This window comes from Melanerpes formicivorus, unplaced genomic scaffold, assembly GCF_026170545.1.
Source record: "Melanerpes formicivorus ecotype bairdi unplaced genomic scaffold, bMelFor1.0.p_v2 SCAF_28, whole genome shotgun sequence".
NCBI classification, from domain to species: Eukaryota; Metazoa; Chordata; class Aves; order Piciformes; family Picidae; genus Melanerpes; species Melanerpes formicivorus.
The window spans coordinates 3,410,772-3,429,418 of record NW_027142380.1 but is presented as its reverse complement, the minus strand read 5'-3'; the positions used below and the strand labels follow the sequence as shown (position 1 = coordinate 3,429,418).

Sequence of the window (18,647 nt, the reverse complement as noted above, 5' to 3'; positions counted from 1 at the left end):
TGAGCTACAGGGCTCCCAGCATGTCAAAAGATGAGCTCCTTGAAACTTACTCTTTGAGGCTTTTGGCACCTCTAGCCAAATACATGACACAGGTATTTGACTGTGTTAATTATTTTGGGTGGACTTAAACAGGGCTTAGAAAGGATATGAGTGGATCACAGCTTTTGTCTTTGCCCTCCACCCATGGAAAATAATTCACAAAGTGGTGTGCTGGACACAGGGACAGAAAATTCATGTTGGAGACTTCTAAGCATGCCCCCAGCCAGGGCAGTCCCTGCTTGGTAGCAGCCTGTCTGCTCCTGCCTTCAGCTATACAAGAGGGATTGTCGGTCCCTGGGTGCCAGTGCTGTCACAGAGGGAAACCAGCACAGATGGTGGCTGCAGATTTCATGGAGACCTGGACTAAAGGCATTATTTGCAGAAGGTGAAGAGCTGGGTTTGTTTCTGTTCCCAGTGCTGCACAGAGCAGGTCACTGCAGCTCAGTGTTCACATTACCAGAGCATTTAAAATGGGGTTTTCCAGAACCACAGTGCAAATGGCTCGTCCTCTGCTGGAGCATGTGGCACAGAAGGACAGCTGCATTCACCACCTCATTGTAACCTTTCTCAAATTGAAGGGAAATACCTTCAGACATGTTCCAGTTATGCTTCAGGAATGTGAGTGTTGTAACAATTGCTGCCCTTGCTGGAAAGCAGAGATCAGCAGCAACAGTGACTGGCAGGAGGGGTTCAGCTGTTCAATGATCCCAGTGGTTGGTGGCTGGGGCTGATGGCAGTTACACCAACAGCACCTGTCAGGTTCATGGCACATGGCATAAATGCCAGGCTGATTGTTGAAGGTTGTATCTCTGTGTTGCATCCTGTCATTGTGAAGCCTTGTAGCCTAAAAGTTATTTCATTATAAACTTTTGAGGTATTCAGCAACAGGTGTCCAAGAAGGCCAATGGCATCCTGGCCTGCATCAGAAATAGTGTGGCCAGCAGGAGCAGGGAAGTCATTGTGCCCCTGTACTCAGTACTAGTTAGGCCACACCTTGAGTACTGTGTCCAGTTCTGGGCCCCTCAATTTAAGAAGGACATTGAGACTCTTGAACGTGTCCAGAGAAGGGCAGCGAGGCTGGGGAGAGGCCTCGAGCACAAGCCCTATGAGGAGAGGCTGAGGGAGCTGGGATTGTTTAGCCTGGAGAAGAGGAGGCTCAGGGGAGACCTTACTGCTCTCTACAACTACCTGAAGGGTGATTGTAGACAAGTGGGGGTTGGTTTCTTGTCCCAGGCAACCAGCACCAGAACAAGAGGACACAGTCTCAAGCTGCACCAGGGGAAGTTTAGGCTCAAGGTGAGGAGAAAGTTCTTCACAGAGAGAGTTGTTAGCCATTAGCAGGAATGTGCTGCCCAGGGAGGTGGTGGAGTCACCATCCCTGGAGGTGTTCAAGAAGGGATTGGATGAGGCACTTGGTGCCATGGTTTAGTCATGAGGTGTTGAGTGACAGGTTGGACTTGATGATCTTTGAGGTCTTTCCCAACCTTATTGATTCTATGATTCTATAACAAGAGTAATGTGATTTCTAACAGTGCAGAGCTCAGAGCATGCATAGCCCACCTCTGTTTGTTGGAGTGTCACCATCAGCATGTTTGGTGGCATGGCCAGATCCACTCTTCTCTCACTGCCCAGCTGAGTGCTGTGTACAGTGTGTCGCTAGTGCCACTAACATTGTCTTTAGGCTGGAATGGTCAGCCCTGACTGCAGCCCTCTTGCTGTGGCTGATGGCATGAGGGTTGTACCCTACATGGTCCCCTGGCCAGTTGGTCAGTCTTAGATGTTAATTTGAGTGAAACTGCTTTGGGCAGAGCAAAGAAGGGAAGAGGAGGGCAGTCTTTGATGCCCCAGCATCACATTTGGAGCCGGGGCTGTGATTATAAACGTTTTGGCTTTAGGCTGTGATAAACTGAAGTTGGAGCATTAAATATATAACACTTTGGCTCCAAAACCAGAGGAATTTAAAGTCTCCCTTGACACTGTTCATGTCCTTGAACTGCCTCCGGCATTTCCTGGAGGAAAGCCTGGGCTCCAGGTTTTAGATACTACAAGGCTTAGGTTGGTGATACGTGGGAGGTCTCTGACACAGCAAACAAATAGTTTAGGCATGGATTTGGAAGGTGCCAATGTCTCTTATTGCAGATAGTATCATTTAGTTAGGGTGGTTTGTTTTCCTCTGCTTCTGCCTTTCAAAAGTGTAAAGAGATTGTCTTCCATTCCTCTGGGATAACAGGAGTTAAGTCTCACAGTGAATTTGTTTCAGGGTCTTGGAAGCAAAGGGTCTGCTTCTGCAGACCATCAGCTGATTCTTACTGGAAATTAAAACTGTCAAACATGCATGGTGAACACTTCTAACCTATTCCTCTCCTTTCCTAGTGCCCATTAAAAAATATTCCCTATTAACAGTTTATGTGTAAAAAAACCAACCAGCTTCTGCAAGATCTTTTCCTTGCAGTTGATGGGTCACCAGGCCTGAAAGCAGGCTCATAGAATCCTAGAATTGTTAGGGTTGGAAGGGACCTCAAAGATCATCTAGTTCCAACCCCCCTGCCATGGGCAGGGACACCTCACACCAGATCAGGTTGCTCACAGCCACATCCACCCTGGCCTTAAAAACCTCCAGGGATGAGGCTTCTACCACCTCCCTGGGCAACCTGTTCCAGTATCTCACCACCCTCATGGGGAAGAACTTCTTCCTAACATCCAATCTGAATCCACCCATTTCTGGTTTTTTTCATTCCCCCTAGTTCTGTCACTCCCTGACACCCTAAAAAGTCCCTCCCCAGCTTTCTTGTAGGCCCCCTTAAGATGCTGGAAGGCCACAGTAGGGTCTCCTCGGAGCTTTTTCTTCTCCAGTCTGAATAGCCCCACATGCCTTACAGTGCCTTCAGCCCTGAGCTGGCAGCAATGCTGGTCAGTTTTGAGTTCCACTGAGATGTGATTTAGGTGTATTTTTTTGGATTTTCCTTCTTTTACTTTAGCAACTGTTACACTAACGTCGATAAGCTCTGCGGGGCAAGGGGAGAGAACTAATGTGGTATGCCGGTGGAAGTATGAAAACAGCTAATTTACCAGCAGGCAGTTGGGTAATGATCAGTTGAGAATTGCAAATTATGTACGTCACACAGTTGTGGCAGGTTGCTGAAGAGAAGCCCAGTGCCTGTGACAAATCATGTGTATGCTGAAATTTATAATACTTTTCACATTCAATTGGCTGGGGCAACCTGATGATTTATATCTTTGCTCTATTCCGAGCAAACCCATAACATAGTCATAATGCAGAACGAAACTAATTCAAGCTTCTCTTTGACTTTGTAAATCATTTATGTATTTGGCTGTCATGTATTTGAATACAAAGTGGGCATGCATATGGCAGGAAATAAATAGCTCATTCTCTAGTTAAGGAATTGAGTTTTAATGATATTAAGGTCTGTGTTGCTGTACTTGGATGTTTGGTCTTGCTTCAGCAGCACGCTTTACGTTTGCCTCTTGCCTTACTTCACAGAGATTTTATGGGCACCAGCCTCACTCTCTTGAAGGCCTTACGTAGTGTTATGACTGTGTAAAACTCACTCAGCTTGGTTTGATGGCAGCAGGAACCCATCCAGGTGAGGAGCAGTCAGTGGCTGAGCTGCTGGGCTGTTACTCTTAGTCACAAGAGTCTTAGTCTGCTTAAGTGTTCCAGGAGGACAAGCAGGGGTTGCATCAGTATCCTTTTCACAGATGAGAAGAAAATGTCCTGTTGCCCACCACAGTGACTGCTTTCCCAAAGGTCAGGTTTTGCCACAGAGCTCTCACACAGAGTCTTTGGAAATATAGCCTGGAAAGATTACTTTTTCCCCTTTACCTGGCTTGGCCTCACTAATTAACCTTGGGAAACACAGCAGATATAGCCTTGAAAGGAGCACATTCCCCACTCAACCACAAGCAAGGAAGCCACTGAGGGTAATTGTTGCCTCCTAAGAAAAGTAATCTTCTCCAGTCCGATCTTCCCCTGACATGGCTTTTGACACCTGTAACATCACTGGAGAACATCTGCAAAATCAAGATAGTGCAGAAAGTGTGAAGCAGTTTGCTGGCTCATTATCACTCCACAAAAACAGCTCTCCTCCACAGCAGCATCCTTGATTTCTAAATTTAGGGCGAGAGTTATTTTGGGTAGCATGTGATTAACCTCAATTACTGAAGCTTGGATAGAATTCAAATAATGCCCCCTCTTTCAGATTTGCAAAGAAATGGAAATCTGAGTCTGTACATTTCCTGTGCTTAGTGAAGCAGCTCTGAGAGATATTTGCACATTGGTGGGGGTTTCTCCATGAACAAATGAGGACAGCTGATCTTGAAAGGTGCCGGTGCTCTATGGTTCTGCATTGGCTTTGGGACCAGGATTGTAAAGATGAAGGCAGCAGGTTATGTGACGCAGCTGATGTGAATGAAACCTGTGTGGCCACAGCAGAGATCACTGAAGCTGCAGTGGATTTGGGTCGTGGTCAGGACACTTTGTAGTTTTCCTTCCTGATTTTAGTCAGTAATGGAGGCTAATCAAAACTTAAACTTTCCCTCAGTCTTCACTGTAATGGATGTTAGCTCTCTGGAAAATCATCGGTGTTGAAGCAATGTGCAAATACAATTGTGCATGTCTGCAGACCTACACAAGTGTGTGCATGAGAGGGAAGATGCAGGATGCACAGACAGACACCCAAGAAGATGCTGTGGAAAGCAGCAGTGCTGGGGAAAAGTGGTGCAGCCCATCCAGGGAGTGCTAATGGATGAGGTCATCATTCATCAGGCTGAGAATTGAAACTTTGGGTTTTGCTGTAGCTGTAACTTTCCAGTCTGCACTGCACCAGCCAAGCCTTTCCTCTGTCAAGCCATTTGTCTCCAGAGGAGGATAAAACCCAGGAAGGTGGTTAGCACAACCCCAAGCCAGCCAATACAGCTCATTTCTGTGTAGCAGTCGGTGGGACAGCTGACTGACAGCAGGTTGTGGCAACTGCTTTTCCTGACAGGCAGAAAGGACCAATATTTTTGCAAATGAAGGCAGTGTTTATATTGAGGAACAAGCCCTGAAGTCACATTTGCTCAAAGAGGTGAAGCAAAACTGTGAGGTTTTGCACCGGATTGGGCTTAGTTTGGTGCCTCATGGCAGTACTGTGACCACCCAACTGCTGCACAATTCTAGCCTTGTGCTGTGGCCACTAAAGAGTGGCTAGTCTGGAAAGCAGCTATAAAATTGCCACCTCATTACAGCAGCTGTCAACTTCTTTGGGGACTAGTTGATTCTGTGCTTTTTGTTGTTCAGTAATTTATGTCTGTGTATTCCCACTAAAAATAACAGATCTGCTCCGAGCCCTACCAATGGGAAACTGTTTGCAGCAGTTACTGTGCCCCTTCCATGTGTTCTGTAATTACTTGCTTAACTGGTAGAAACAACATTTTACCCTCAGAAGATATTTCAAGGCCAGGCAGACACTGAACCACAGGGCTGTGGGCAATGTGGTGCAAAAAAAAAAGAGGAAAATCTGCTGAAGGCTGCAGGAAAAGCAATTGCACAAGTTGAGTGGTAGCACAGGGATGCAGCAATATGGGGGAAAGAAAATAAGCAAATGCTATCGCTGTGCAGATCTGCTGAGCTACCTTCTGTCGTTTTCTGGATAGGAAGCAGAACATGGTGATCTTTGACTTGGGGTCCTGGAACTGCTGTGTGTCCTGTCCTACCACAGTGGTGCTGTGGCTTCCTAAGCACCAGCAAGGTGATGGCCTCTGGAGGGCACCCCGCTTTTCAGGGCTTTAGGTGGTCACCGGTGTAGGCTTACTGGCTCACAGGGCACGGTGGGCGTGAGATCTCAAGATGAGGATGTTCAGCCCCAGGGAGGCATCTGGGCAGGCATCAAACCAGGGTCCCACACAGTCCCCTGGTTACCTCTCTTGGGATAGTGAACACTGTATGTGTCCTTTATTGGGGACGTGAGATGAAGATGCTTAGCCCCAGGAGGCAGCTGGGAAGGCATCAAACCAGGGTCCCACACAGTCCCCTGGTTGTACCTCTCTTGGGACAGTGAGCACTGTGTGTGTCCTTTGTTGGGGACTCTGTCCTAGAGCAGAGTCCATCACCAGTCCATCTATGCTATACTTAGTTGGGGGTGTAATATCTTCATCCTGAGCTGCTTTTGAAGGTGCTGTATTGGTTGATTTCTCACCTTGATTTGCCTTTTGCTTTTATACAGCTGGACAATCCAGACGAGCAAGCCGCGCAGATCAGACGCGAGTTAGATGGACGTCTTCAAATGGCAGAGCAAATTGCCAAGGTAAAGAAAAAGAAGCCTTCAGTGTTAATAAGCTCTTAATATAGAATTACATAAGCAGTTTGATGCAACCCCCAGGTCCTGTCCTTCTCTCACAGGTCTCTTCTCCCAGGTAAAATATATAGGATGTTTAATTTTAAAGATGAGCAGATTTTTAACTACAAACAAAACAACAGCTGCCGATGAAGCTCTTGTGCATTTCTTGGGGTGCCCTGATGAGCTGGGAGAGGTTAGGCTCCTGCAAAATCCCTTATGAATCCTCAGTGGTGGGGGAAGATACTGTCCTGAAGTGCTCCAGCTAGATCTGCAAATGCATGTCTGAGCACCCTTAGGCAGTAAGGCAAGTGGTGGCATGTAAACAGGATCCAGGAATTGCACTGATGGAGTTTGTGCCCATTTGCTGGGAGCCACAGTTCCCTGCCCTTAGGTAGATGCTGCCTCAGGAAAGATGCTCCAATTGTGTTGTCCCACACAAGTCCACACTTTACATGAGAGCAGTCAGGCTACCACTGCACCATGCAGACATCACTGCCATTTGGAGCAGCAGGCATGGGACCTCTGAATAGTTTTCATGAGGCACATAGCTAAACACTGCTGTAAGGGACAGCTCTCTAGGAAGAAATCACACCCTCTCACAGAACAGATTCACGTGGCCTCTGATGGATCATAAATGGACAGAAACTCTGAATCCTGTTGACATCAGTACAGCTGAGCTTTTTCCTTGCCTCTAATCAAGTGCTCTAAGTCACCACTCAAACCCCGATGGGTCTGAAGTCTTTGGTAATGATCTATCTGGCTGTTCTTGATAATCAAGAAACCATTATAAGAAGGAAAAGAAATAGGTCTAATCAGAGAGACATAGCTGAGGCTGGAGTCTTGCCTTTCAGCAGCTGTCCTCCCAGCACTGCTCTGTGTCCAAATTGGGTTTTGGGTTTGGTTTTTTTTCTGAGAAAGGTAATATCAGAGCTGTTTGCAACCATCTTGGTATCCTTGAGTGTGAAAAGCAGAGAGATTTCATTTATGGTCAGGTGTTAGCAAGGATGCTGGCAGCACCTGCACAGTTACTGCTCACTAATGCTTCCTTTAAGCAGCTAGAGGCATTGCATCTTTGGGGAGGCAGGTTCTGGTTTTCCCCACTTCAGAGACAAAAATAGCAAGGTGGCCAAGGACCACGTGCCCAAATGATGGCGCAGTGAAGCAGCAAACCAACTGCAGCTCCTTTGTTCAACAGCTGGCCCTTTGCCATTTGACTGTTAAGAAAGCCTACAGTATTTTTTATTTGTGGTAAAATGTAAGTGCCTGCACAGAGTGCTGCTGCTCTGGCTCTGAGAAGGGCAGCCAGGCACTAGGTGCCAGGCTGACATTGCCTGGTTTCATAGTTTCATTTTCTCTTTGTGGCATGTGGGACAGCAGTATGCATAGTTCAGTAGCAGGCAGCAGTGGCAGCAGATTCATGAATTATTTGTTGTAGAGGAGAATTTACTATTTTCAATCCTTCCTCAAGGATGCTAAAAACAAACCATGCCACTGCTGGCCCTGCAAGAAACAGTCAGGGGAAAGCCCTCAACACAACCTGACATTTTCCTGTGCAGAATTCATCTTTCAAAATACAGCTGTGCAGCTTGGAGGGTGGTATGGAGTAAAATTGACTTACCTGTGATACACTTGGCAGGTATTGATATTTAATCTCTTTCACAGTGCTGCTGCAGGCTTTCTCTTCAGAATGTCAGATCCCTTTAGCACCTGCCTAGAAGAAACCCTGTTCTTTCAGACCCATGAATACCATCCTTTGAAGGCATCCAAATGACCTTTTGAGTCCTTCTCTGTAGCCTACTCTCTGGCAAGGCTGCTTTTCCTCTAGCATAGAGCAGGCTCACAATTCAGCTCAGGGAAAGGATAGCATTTCCAATTTTATCTCCAGTTTGCAGCTTTTAATGCAGATTTGCTGCCCAGAGAGACATAGTGCTCATGAAACCAGCCCTGAGGTGGCCTTCTTGGAGATTCCATGCTAAAGTAAATTAATGCCTCATTAATAAAGAAATTTTCAGTAGGACATTTGTACTTCAGAGACAACAAAGGCTGTGGAGTCTTGTGACCTTGAACAGGTCACTGTGCACACCAGCTTTCTTGCCTCTGGATACTGGGGCACAGCTCTGTGTCTTTTTACCTCCTCATGTATCCAAGAGAGAGCAGCTCAGCACAGTGCCAGTGCAGCATTAGGCAGGGTTCCCCACTGAGCCTGACTCCATCAAAGCACATAAGCCCAGCCTTGGAGCCAGCCGGCTGGAAGTCAAGCAGATGTTTTAGAGCTGAATCTGGACAGGCTTTTCACTCTGCATGTTGTGCTTTTCCAGCAGCTCGATGAGGACAGCATTACAGCTGAAAGCTTAGTGATGCCAAGGCATCGTTCTATTTTTCTCTGCAGTAGTAAGTGCTCTGATCTCCTCTGGTGTCTTTCCACCCATCCAGTCACCTGGCCTCAAGGGCAAGGGGGAGCATGTGCAGGGGTAACTAAATGAGCCTGTGTGATGGTACCAGAGCAATATGTCCATTTGGGGTCAGACCCACTCTGCTCCAGCCTACTGCAGTGGTCGTTCCTCTGAGTCCCTTTACTTAGCTTCTCTCCACACCTCTCCCCGTTTCTGGTCCTTTCCATGTTCCAAGTACATATGGAAATGATACCCTTTCTTGATTGTTCCTTCCTCCAAATTTCCTCCAGCTCTATCTTCAGCCTAATAGGTGACTTGGGATCACACATACATCTTTGCATTCCCATCACTAGACCCAGTCCTGGTTAAAATGTTGTGTGTTATGTGTTAAGTGCAGACTAACTGATCTTATCCTTAGTATGGGAAGTTGCTGGTGGCATGGTGAAATGTCTCAGTCCTTGCTGCACTTCTGAAGAGGTTTGTAGGGCCAGTGTCCAAATTGCACTCCATGGAGAGATGAACAGCAGCAAAGTCAAAAAGCAATAATGCTTGAACATAATTTTCAGCAGTAGTTCTCAAAATTTACAAAACAGTTGTAGGCTTTTTTAATTAGGGGTGGCTTGTAACTGATATAATACATAGACAATAACCCAGGCTGAGTAGGTAGTTTATCTTATCAGAAGTCTAATTTACATGAGGGAATTGCCTCCCAAGATTGCGACTGGAAGCAGAAGACTATATCTGAACTGCTTAGTAAAGCAGCAAGGGCTGCTGTGACCTGTGCCTGTAAAGGGTAAACTGTTGAGGCCTGATGCAAAAACCAGTGCAGTACTTTCTCAGCATCCTGATGACAGCCTTCTAGAAGAAACATGACCTTGTTTTCTTGTCTTGCATACATTTGATGAACTGCTTTTTACAATATTATGAATTGCCACTAAGATACTTTGCACATCAGCATCAAGTTCCCTGGCTGCAGACACTGTTTTGCAGTTGTACACCTTGCACTGCCTCTTATAACCCACTGAGAGATGTTCAAACCGTGAGCAGATTAGGGGCACAGGCAGAGCTGTCAGAAGGCGTGGGGCTCAAACTGGTAGTGCTAACTAAGCTGCAGCATGTGCAGCAGTTCAAAGCTGAGAACACACATGAGAAACATCACATCTTGCTCTCAATGTCACCTTTGCTTTTAATGTTTAAAGATCTTGTTAACAACAAGCATCACTGGAAGGTCTCACAGTGAAAGGTTGTCTTGCTAGAGGGAGACATGGGCACTGGCAAGTAGTGAAAAGGGTGGCTTACCCCTTTGTCCTGCTAGAAGAAGGACCACACATTTATACCCACGTGTTGCTGGTTTTTCCTTCCTTGAGTTCCTTTCACACCTAGAAAAGCAATGGAGATCGAAAGTGTTTTAAAAAGAGCTGCCATGTATTGGTAAACAAGTGCTTAATTGTGAGCATCCTTTGAATCATTAGTAAATTGCTGTCAGTCACAAAGTTCAGCTCAGGTCTGGCCTGGACTGTTTGTAATTGTGAATACATATACATGAAGAAGGCCATTAGCAGAAAAAATCAATGATTTGCAAGTGCAAGAAGCAATAAAGTTGGATAAGTACCAAGCAGTAATTCTATGAGAAGCTAACAATAATGTTTCTACATTGCACAGGGGGAAGCTGTAATTTGCCCTCTGATTTGTGGGAGTTCCTTGCTCTCAGACCTCTCTGCAGGTGTTCCTGGGGGATTCTCCCAGTGCAGCACGATTGCTGATTGTCACAGCCATTCACTCCCTTGTTTTTGTTTCCAAATCCAAGGAGCGCAAGTTTCCCAAGTTTGTGTCCAAAGAAATGGAGAACATGTACATTGAGGAGCTGAAGTCCTCTGTCAATCTTCTGATGGCAAACCTGGAGAGCATGCCCGTGTCTAAAGGAGGCTCTGAGTTCAAGCTACAGAAACTAAAACGTAGTCACAACACCTCAATAATTGACATGGGAGAGGAAAATGAGAACCAGCTTTCCAAGTCAGACGTCGTCTTGTCATTCTCCCTGGAGGTAAGCTTCACACGCGTGGCGGTGTGCAGAGTTCAAGGGAGTGAAAAAAATCACAGCAGCCAACTTCTCCTCAGTTCAAACTCGCATTAGGTGGAGAGAGGTCAGTAGAAATCTCTTTCTTATCTCCATAGGAATGGCTCCTATCTGAGTTAGCAGGAACTCTGCCTATGGTCAAATACTGTGTCTTTTCTGGTGTCTCACCATCTTGTTGGAACAAACTGTGTGAGATAAACTGTCTGGCATTTCCTGCTGACTGTATCATAAAATCATAGAATTGTTGGGGTTGGAAGGGACCTCAAGGATCATCTAGTTCCAACTCCCCTACCATGGGCAGGGACACCTCACACCAGATCAGGTTGCTCACAGCCACATCCACCCTGGCCTTAAAAACCTCCAGGGATGAGGGTTCTACCACCTCCCTGGGCAACCTGTTCCAGTGTCTCACCACCCTCATGGGGAAGAACTTCTTCCTAACATCCAGTCTGAATCTACCCGTTTCTACTTTTGTTCCATTCCCCCTAGTCCTATCATTACCTGACACCCTGAAAAAGTCCCTCCCCAGCTTTCTTGTAGGCCCCCTTAAGATACTGGAAGGCCACAGTAGGGTCTCCTCGGAGCTTTTTCTTCTCCAGACTGAACAGCCCCAACTCTCTAACTCTGTCCTCATAGGTGAAGTGCTCCAGCCCTGTGATAATCCTCATGGCCCTTCTCTGGACACGCTCCAGCACGTCCAGATCCTTCCTGTAATAGTGGCTCCAGAGCTGGATGCAGTACTCGACCTGCTGGCTATGCTTTTCTTGATGCAGCCTAGGATGTGATTGGCTTTCTGGGCTCAAAACTCTGCTTCATTAACTGACTTCATGCAGCTTGTCACTGAACATACCCCAGTAACCTGGAGCCTGCATTGCCCCCAAACCAGTGCAGTAATGTCAGTATGTGTAATTATTGCCAGTTAGAGATGTCACTGCATTTCCCTGCGTGCCTTGCTGCCACTTGGGAGAACTGTTAAAACTTGCTGGAATTTGAGTGCACCCAACAGATTGGTTTGCTGTTTGTGTGGAAATGCTGTGCTTTGCTGGCTTGCTCTTTGGTTTGTGTTGAGCACCAACTTTCTGCTCAGCACTCTGTTGAGCAGTTTGTACAGCCCAAGGGAAGGCAGGGTGCTGCAGGGGCCTGCCCTTACCTCTGACAGGGGCTGCCTTAGTCCTGGAAGAAACGTTGCTGCTGTAGCTGTTTTCAGCCAACTTAATCATTCTGTGCAAATGTATTTGCAGTCTAGGCAAGACATTTACTCCAAGGAGTCATCAGCACACCCATACAGAATTGTTGTTGTCTGTCAGTGAGTGGGTTTATGTTACGTTGTCAAAACAGCTACCAGGATGGGGTCAAAAATGTAGGATGCAGGAAAATAAAAGTATTCTATTTTTATTTAGTTTCCTGTTTATTTCTTTTCCTAAGGCATGTCTTATTATATATATCATGCCAATGCACAACTTAATGCTAGCTGTTCAGTCTCAGAGTTTAACTCATTAGATATCTGAAACCATCTTTAGAATATTCAGCTCAGTCTTATTTTAAAATAGGGCTGTGAACCCAGAAATGATGCCTTCAGCAGCAGCATCAAATAAAGCCTGAATTCTGAGCATTCCCATGTGGAGGAGCAGGGAACTATCACACAGCAGTAGACCTCTCTGTCGCAAAAGCCTGTGTGGCATGTATAGCTGTGCAAAAAGGGACTTGCCCTTACAATAGGATGTGTCAAACACTTTGCTCCAGCTGAAACCCCATCTGGTGGGAAGCAGAAGCTCAGTGAAGCAGTGACTTCAGGAGCTGGCAGGTCTGTGCACTCCTCTGTGCACAAAACTCTTTCTGCAAGAGATCTTTTACTGCAAATGCATGCTCGGAGGGTTTGTGGAGCTCTGTGTGCCAGGGAAGAATTCCTCAGTGCAAGGACAAATCAGAAGACCTGAGGAGAGGAATTTTAAACCTCTGTGTATATACTTCATGGACAGCTGTAATGAAACATGAAGTCCCACACTGTTTCTTGTAGAAATGTTTAAGGTACATGGATAACAGGATTAATCACCTTTGGAAACAAAGGTAATTAACTGCAAGGAACTTTGATGGTGATATCTTAATAAAAATGATTTCTTACAAGAAAGCTGGAGAGGAAGTTTTTACCAGGGCCTGTAGTGGCAGGACAAGGAGCAATGGTTTTGAACTTGAGGAGTGTAAGCTGGATGTTAGGAAGAAGTTCTTCATAGAAAGAGTGATTGGCCATTGGAATGTGCTGCCCAGGGAGGTGGTGGAGTCACCATCACTGGAGGTGTTTAGGAAGAGACTGGATGGGGCACTTGGTGCCATGGTTTAGTTGATTAGATAGTGTTGGATGACAGGTTGGACTCGATGATTTCAAAGGTCTTTTCCGGTCTGGTCTGGTCTGGTCTGGTCTATTCTATTCTATTCTATTCTATTCTATTCTATTCTATTCTATTCTATTCTATTCTATTCTATTCTATTCTATTCTATTCTATTCTATTCTATTCTATTCTAAATTTAGGTTCAATGTAAGGAAGAAAATCTTTATGATGAGGGTGATGAGACTGGAATAGGTTGCCCAGAGAAGCTGTGGATGCCCCATCCCTGGAATGATTCAAGATCAAGTTGAATGGGGGTCTGAAAAACCTGATCTAGTGAAAGAGGTCCCTGGCTTAGGGATTGGACTAGATGATCTCCAAAGGTCAAATCCCCAAACTGTTCTGTGATTAATCTTGAGAATAGGCATTTGTCACAAGATGAGTAGCTATGTAGTTTTTTCCCGTATTTCTTGTATTAAGGCACCTTTGGGTGGGTCTGAGAGATGCATCTCCTGAAGATTGGTAGAGCCCTGAGCATTCCAAGGGTTCAACAAGTCCATATACAGTCAGAGAGAAACCTGTTGGTCTCTGTACAGATCTCACTGGCTGCCAGGGTCCCCACTGAGCCTGAGCGGTGGCACTGACGGTGCCCACCTCCTGTCATCAACATCCAGCAGCACATAGAGGATTCCAGCACTGGATGACCCTGTGGGGTCGGCATCCAGAACAAAATCTGAAGGAAGCTGCTCCTTTTACACTCCTTTTTCTTTGCCATGCAGGTTGTCATCATGGAGGTGCAGGGTCTGAAGTCACTGGCTCCCAACCGTATTGTGTACTGCACCATGGAAGTCGAAGGTGGGGAGAAACTGCAGACTGACCAGGCTGAAGCCTCAAAGCCAACGTAAGTCTTATTTTGCCTTTTGCTCTCTCTACCCTATCTCTTCACTGCTGAGAGCTCTGGCACCTGCATAGCGAGGCTAGAGGGGCCTCTGAGAATCAGGGGGAGAAAAGTGGCTTCCCTGTATTTAGAGTGTTGTCCTGTGACTAAGAATGGCACATAAACCCTGACTGAGAAAACCGTGTTAATGACGGGCTTATGACTCTTGTAGCCTCTTGTAGCAACATAAATGTGTGCCTAAACATAAGTACTTTGCTAAGTAGGGATGGAGTTAAGCATGTGCTTAGATAAATACTTGACTGAGTGTCATTCTGAACTGTTGCCATCAAGTGTAGGTACATAATCACATCCTCACTGTCAGGGTTTCCGTGGTCCTAAGAGAAGTAGAAACAGCTGGTGGAGGCACACTCTAGCAGCCCCAGCTAGAGATGGGAGAGAGGAGCTGGGGAAAGCCCCAAGTCACCCAGTTAAAGTTTATCTGAGGTCACTGCCCTGGTCCAGTTCAAAGACAGAGAATTGTTCTGTCCTCCTTGACCTGGTTGCAAAATCCCCAGCCTTGGCACCATGCATGGCTTTTTCATCTTACCTAGATATTGTTATAAGCCTATTAGTAGTGATTGATCTTTCTTAATTTGGAAGGAGAAAACGTTGCATTGGTTATTTCCTTTCCAAATTGTGGGACTAGTTAATTTGAAACACTATCTGTATGGATTTGAGGCAGTTTTCCTCTGGTTCACTGCAGAGATTTCACACTTAGATTAAATTCTCGTTGTGCATCCTCACAGTGGAGAATTGCCAAGGTGAGATGAAGCTTCCTCCAGTGCAAGAGGCACCATTGTTACTCTTTGTTCCCATATTCCATTCCCTCTGCATGACTAGTCCCCAACAGCATTTCCCCAGGAGCTTCTTCTGTGTTACATGTGAGTGCACAAGTGCTACAGGCAGGCAGTTGAAGCCCAGCTGATGTGGGCAGGAGGAGAGCAGGGCCACAGGCAGGCTGCCTTCCCTCCATGGCTGTCCTCCAGAGGAGGCACAGAATGTGCTGATGCCTTGTGCCCTGCACTGTACCAGAGGAGCAGAAAACTGCAGTGAGTGGTTTAAAAACAATATTCCCAATCAAGGAAAGTGCTGCAGCCTGGCTTACTTTTCAAAACACTTCAAAATGCGCTTCAGAAGAGGAAGTAGGAGAGCTGTGCTTGGAAGAAAATTTCCATAATAACCTGCAGTTGTCACTATTTTAGGTATTTTTATTGCTTCATTGGAGAAAGTTGAGCTCTATATAGGGGAAATTACTACTAGCCATACTGAAAAGCACACTTCTGTGCTTGTTTAGCTTGGTCTGTTCATCCCACTTTTGCTGAAAGGGTCTGCCCTTCCTTATGCAAGCTTTCTTGCTGTCAGCCATAGAACCACTTACACAAGCATTGTTTTGAAAATAAGGGCTACAGGAGTGAGCTCTTTAATCGAGTGGGTCTTTTTATCATAATGAAATGTACAGTGTCTGGGCATGAAGCCATCAGCCCTCAGGAAAATGCAGCCAGTGCTGAATGCTGCGGTGTGGTGTGAGTTATGCAAGTCCGTCACACTCAGCCTTCTTTCTCTGTGCACTGGCTGCCCATAGAGGTGTGAGTCAGGCTTGAAGTCTTCAGGGTTGCTCCATCCAGCATTGGGATAATACTTACAGAAATGCATTAGGAGAGTAGATTTGACAGTTGCATTCCTTGAGGGTCCTGGGAGTTTGGGCTCTAGAATAACCTTCCACAGAAACCAGAGAGCAGCACAGAAAGCTTGCCCTTTTTCCCTTTTTGCATTAGAAGTGTTTCTTTCACCTTGCATCTCCTTTGAGACACAACAGCACAGACACTGAAAAACAAAGCCCTATGAAACCAATTTGCTGCAGTTAGACTCTCCTCTTCAGGAGAGAAGGAAAGAGAGGTGACGTGTTTGTCGTGTTGCTTAATACAAGACTTGAAGACCCTCAGGTACTTCAATGATGAAGGCAGTGATGGAAACAGCTCAGAAAAGTATTTGGTGCTTTTTTTGTGCTATGCTGCCTTGCAGACATAAGATTTGTAGTCGGCCAAAGCAGCTTTCTGAAGTGTCTCTTTAGATACTGGCATCACTCTTACTGAGGTCATTCATACCATGTTTGTTTGTGTACTTTTTATCCTAAGCAAAACACTCATTGATAAAGAAATTAGCTTAGCAAAACCATACTGGACTGCTCTCCAGGGGGGTTCACTTCCCAGGAGTCCCAGGTTTTGTGTGCTTTGGCAGGGGATGCTGCCTGGCCTAGAGTTGTGGAGCATTCTGCAGAGATTTGGAGCCTCACTACTATGAAAGCGTAAATACTAAAGCAGTTTACCCCTATACATCTCAAAACTTCTGTATCTCAGAGGCTTAAAAACCAGGAGTGCAGGTTAAGTGCCTGGACCTCAGAAGATGCAGTGAATGCAGTTCTGGAAACAGGCGGTATTGGTTCAATTTAAACTCTAAGACTTCAAGCTGTTTGAAATTCAGTTTTCCATTGTCTGGTAGCTCTACAATCTATAAAAGATTAAATTGCTTATAAACATCAGGGGGAAAAAAAGTACATTTGAACAGTAAAATTCACTGGAAAACTTCTCTTGTTTTTGACAACAACCCTTTGTCCTGGGGAGAAGGGAGAACATCACAATGCCACAGACCATTGTGGGACAGTTTTTTACTGAAGAATGACTTGTGTTCTCATGTGCCTTTGACATGGCAGCTCTCAGCTGGAGTACCCAAGTCACAGCACAGCAGTGGCAGCAGCTGCTCTTCAGCTCAGTGCTGTGCCAGGACTGCTAACCTGGGCTCCTTACCCCTAATGGAAAAAGTCAGATTCCCTGCCAGGGAAGGACTTCCAAAAGCATTGGCCTACGTCTGTGAGAGATTTGCCTTTCCTCTTCCCTGGTGCAAAACCAGTAGTTTTGACAATAAGGTGTTTGAAAGCATCATTGTAGATCCTAAAAGAGGTAAGGTAGCAGCAGGGTGAGCAGCCACACGTACCAAGCGGTCAGATGAGTTGTGTATGAGGAGGATGGCTCTTGGGACAGCAGTAAATATTGCTCGTCTATTTCTTCTCGGGCTCTATGTTGGATTCCTGACATTTTAAGCCAAATCCTTTCATGTGAGGATTATCTGCCTCAGCACAGGTACAGGGGATGGCACAGTTCTAGAGAAAGCCAGACCTGAAATAGCAAGGGTTACTGCAGATCAGCCTTGCAGTGTATTATTAGTGGTGCTTTTAATAAGTTGTGTAAGAAAAAGCCTTTGTATTATGCCCTAACCCGCAGATGCCTCTACAAAATGTCCCAAATCTCAATAAGAGCAGGATTTTACTGCTTTTTGAGCTAGAACTATATTCTTGCAGATCACTGAGAGGTTTATATTGCCCTGCTTCCCCATGTGTTGGCCTGATGTCTGCCCTCTGCAAAGCATGGGGGTGAGCTTGCTCCGCACATCTCCGACCCTGCCCTTCCAGGAGCTTTGTTAGTAATGCTGCTGCTTGCACAGCCTGAGAGCAGCCCAAAAGGTCCAGCCACAACACCCCTCTCCTACAAATTCTAAAGATATATTTAAACAGTGACCTGTGCTTGTAGCAGTGCTCATGGTCTGTACCAGTGGTTCATCTTCATTTCACCTTTCTGTGACATAAGCAGAACAAAAGGAAACAAACAACAGCAAAGTCCTGTGTGCCTTGTGACTCAATGCTGTATATCTATCTGCATGCAGATATCTCTCATGCTCCCTTGGCTCACAGTGAGGATCAGGTGTACCTGCTATGAGGTCAGCTGAACCACTTGTGTTAAAAGCAGTAAATAACTGGTGGGAAAGAATCTGGCCAACTTGTCTGAGTGTTTTGGCATGCCCAAGAAGAGATGGAGGTGTGGGCTGCTCCTCTGACTCTGGAAGTGGCTTTGTTTTGAGATTATGTATTCCCTGCTTGCACAGAGGCCTCTTCAGTCCTAGTGCAGTAGCTTGGAGTAGGAGAAGAGAGGATGGAATTTGTTAATTTTGAAGGAGGAGAGAACACTCTTTATTGTTGGGCTTTTTTTTTGTCCTTCCCCATGTAGTCTTCTTGAGCATGTGCTGTAGGGCAATGCTGAAGAAAGCATGCTCAGCAGGGCTCATCTGACTCCCATTTTTATGTTGTTTGTCATGACCAAGAGCTTGGGCCTCATGTCCTCTCCAGAAATTAATTCTTGATAATGTCATGTCTTTGGTAAAGTTCTAAATCTCTCCATCTCCATTCCCTTAGCCACCACACTATGAGACAGAGGTGCCCTGTATTATCTTTGTGCTCACTCCTGATGCTGCTCCCTGATTTGCTTTCAAGGTACTCTGACAGCTCAGCTGCTTATCTCTGCTGCAACAGACTGCCTTTCTTTGGATCCCTACAACAAACCTCCAAGTGTATCACTTAGCTAGGGTCTTCTTTTCAGACTGGTGTTGCTTCCATCAGAGCCCCCTGCCTGACTGTGATGAGCAATGAGAACTCCATAGCATCCTTTACCAGCACCATTTGTTCTGGGAGAATAGCACTGAGCAACAAAA

The 18,647-nt window shown here is 45.9% G+C and overlaps 1 protein-coding gene across 16 annotated transcripts in view; it reads left to right on the top strand.

Moving 5' to 3' along the window:
* The window catches only part of CADPS (calcium dependent secretion activator), a 228,509-nt gene that overhangs the window by 80,503 nt on the left and 129,359 nt on the right, over nucleotides 1-18,647 (top strand). For all 16 annotated transcript variants that reach the window (XM_068154246.1, XM_068154245.1, XM_068154253.1 and 13 more), the window contains exons 4-6: nucleotides 6,264-6,344; nucleotides 10,578-10,814; nucleotides 13,951-14,072. In XM_068154246.1, the coding sequence (XP_068010347.1) occupies nucleotides 6,264-6,344; nucleotides 10,578-10,814; nucleotides 13,951-14,072 (440 nt within the window). The remainder of the gene's footprint in view (nucleotides 1-6,263; nucleotides 6,345-10,577; nucleotides 10,815-13,950; nucleotides 14,073-18,647) is intronic.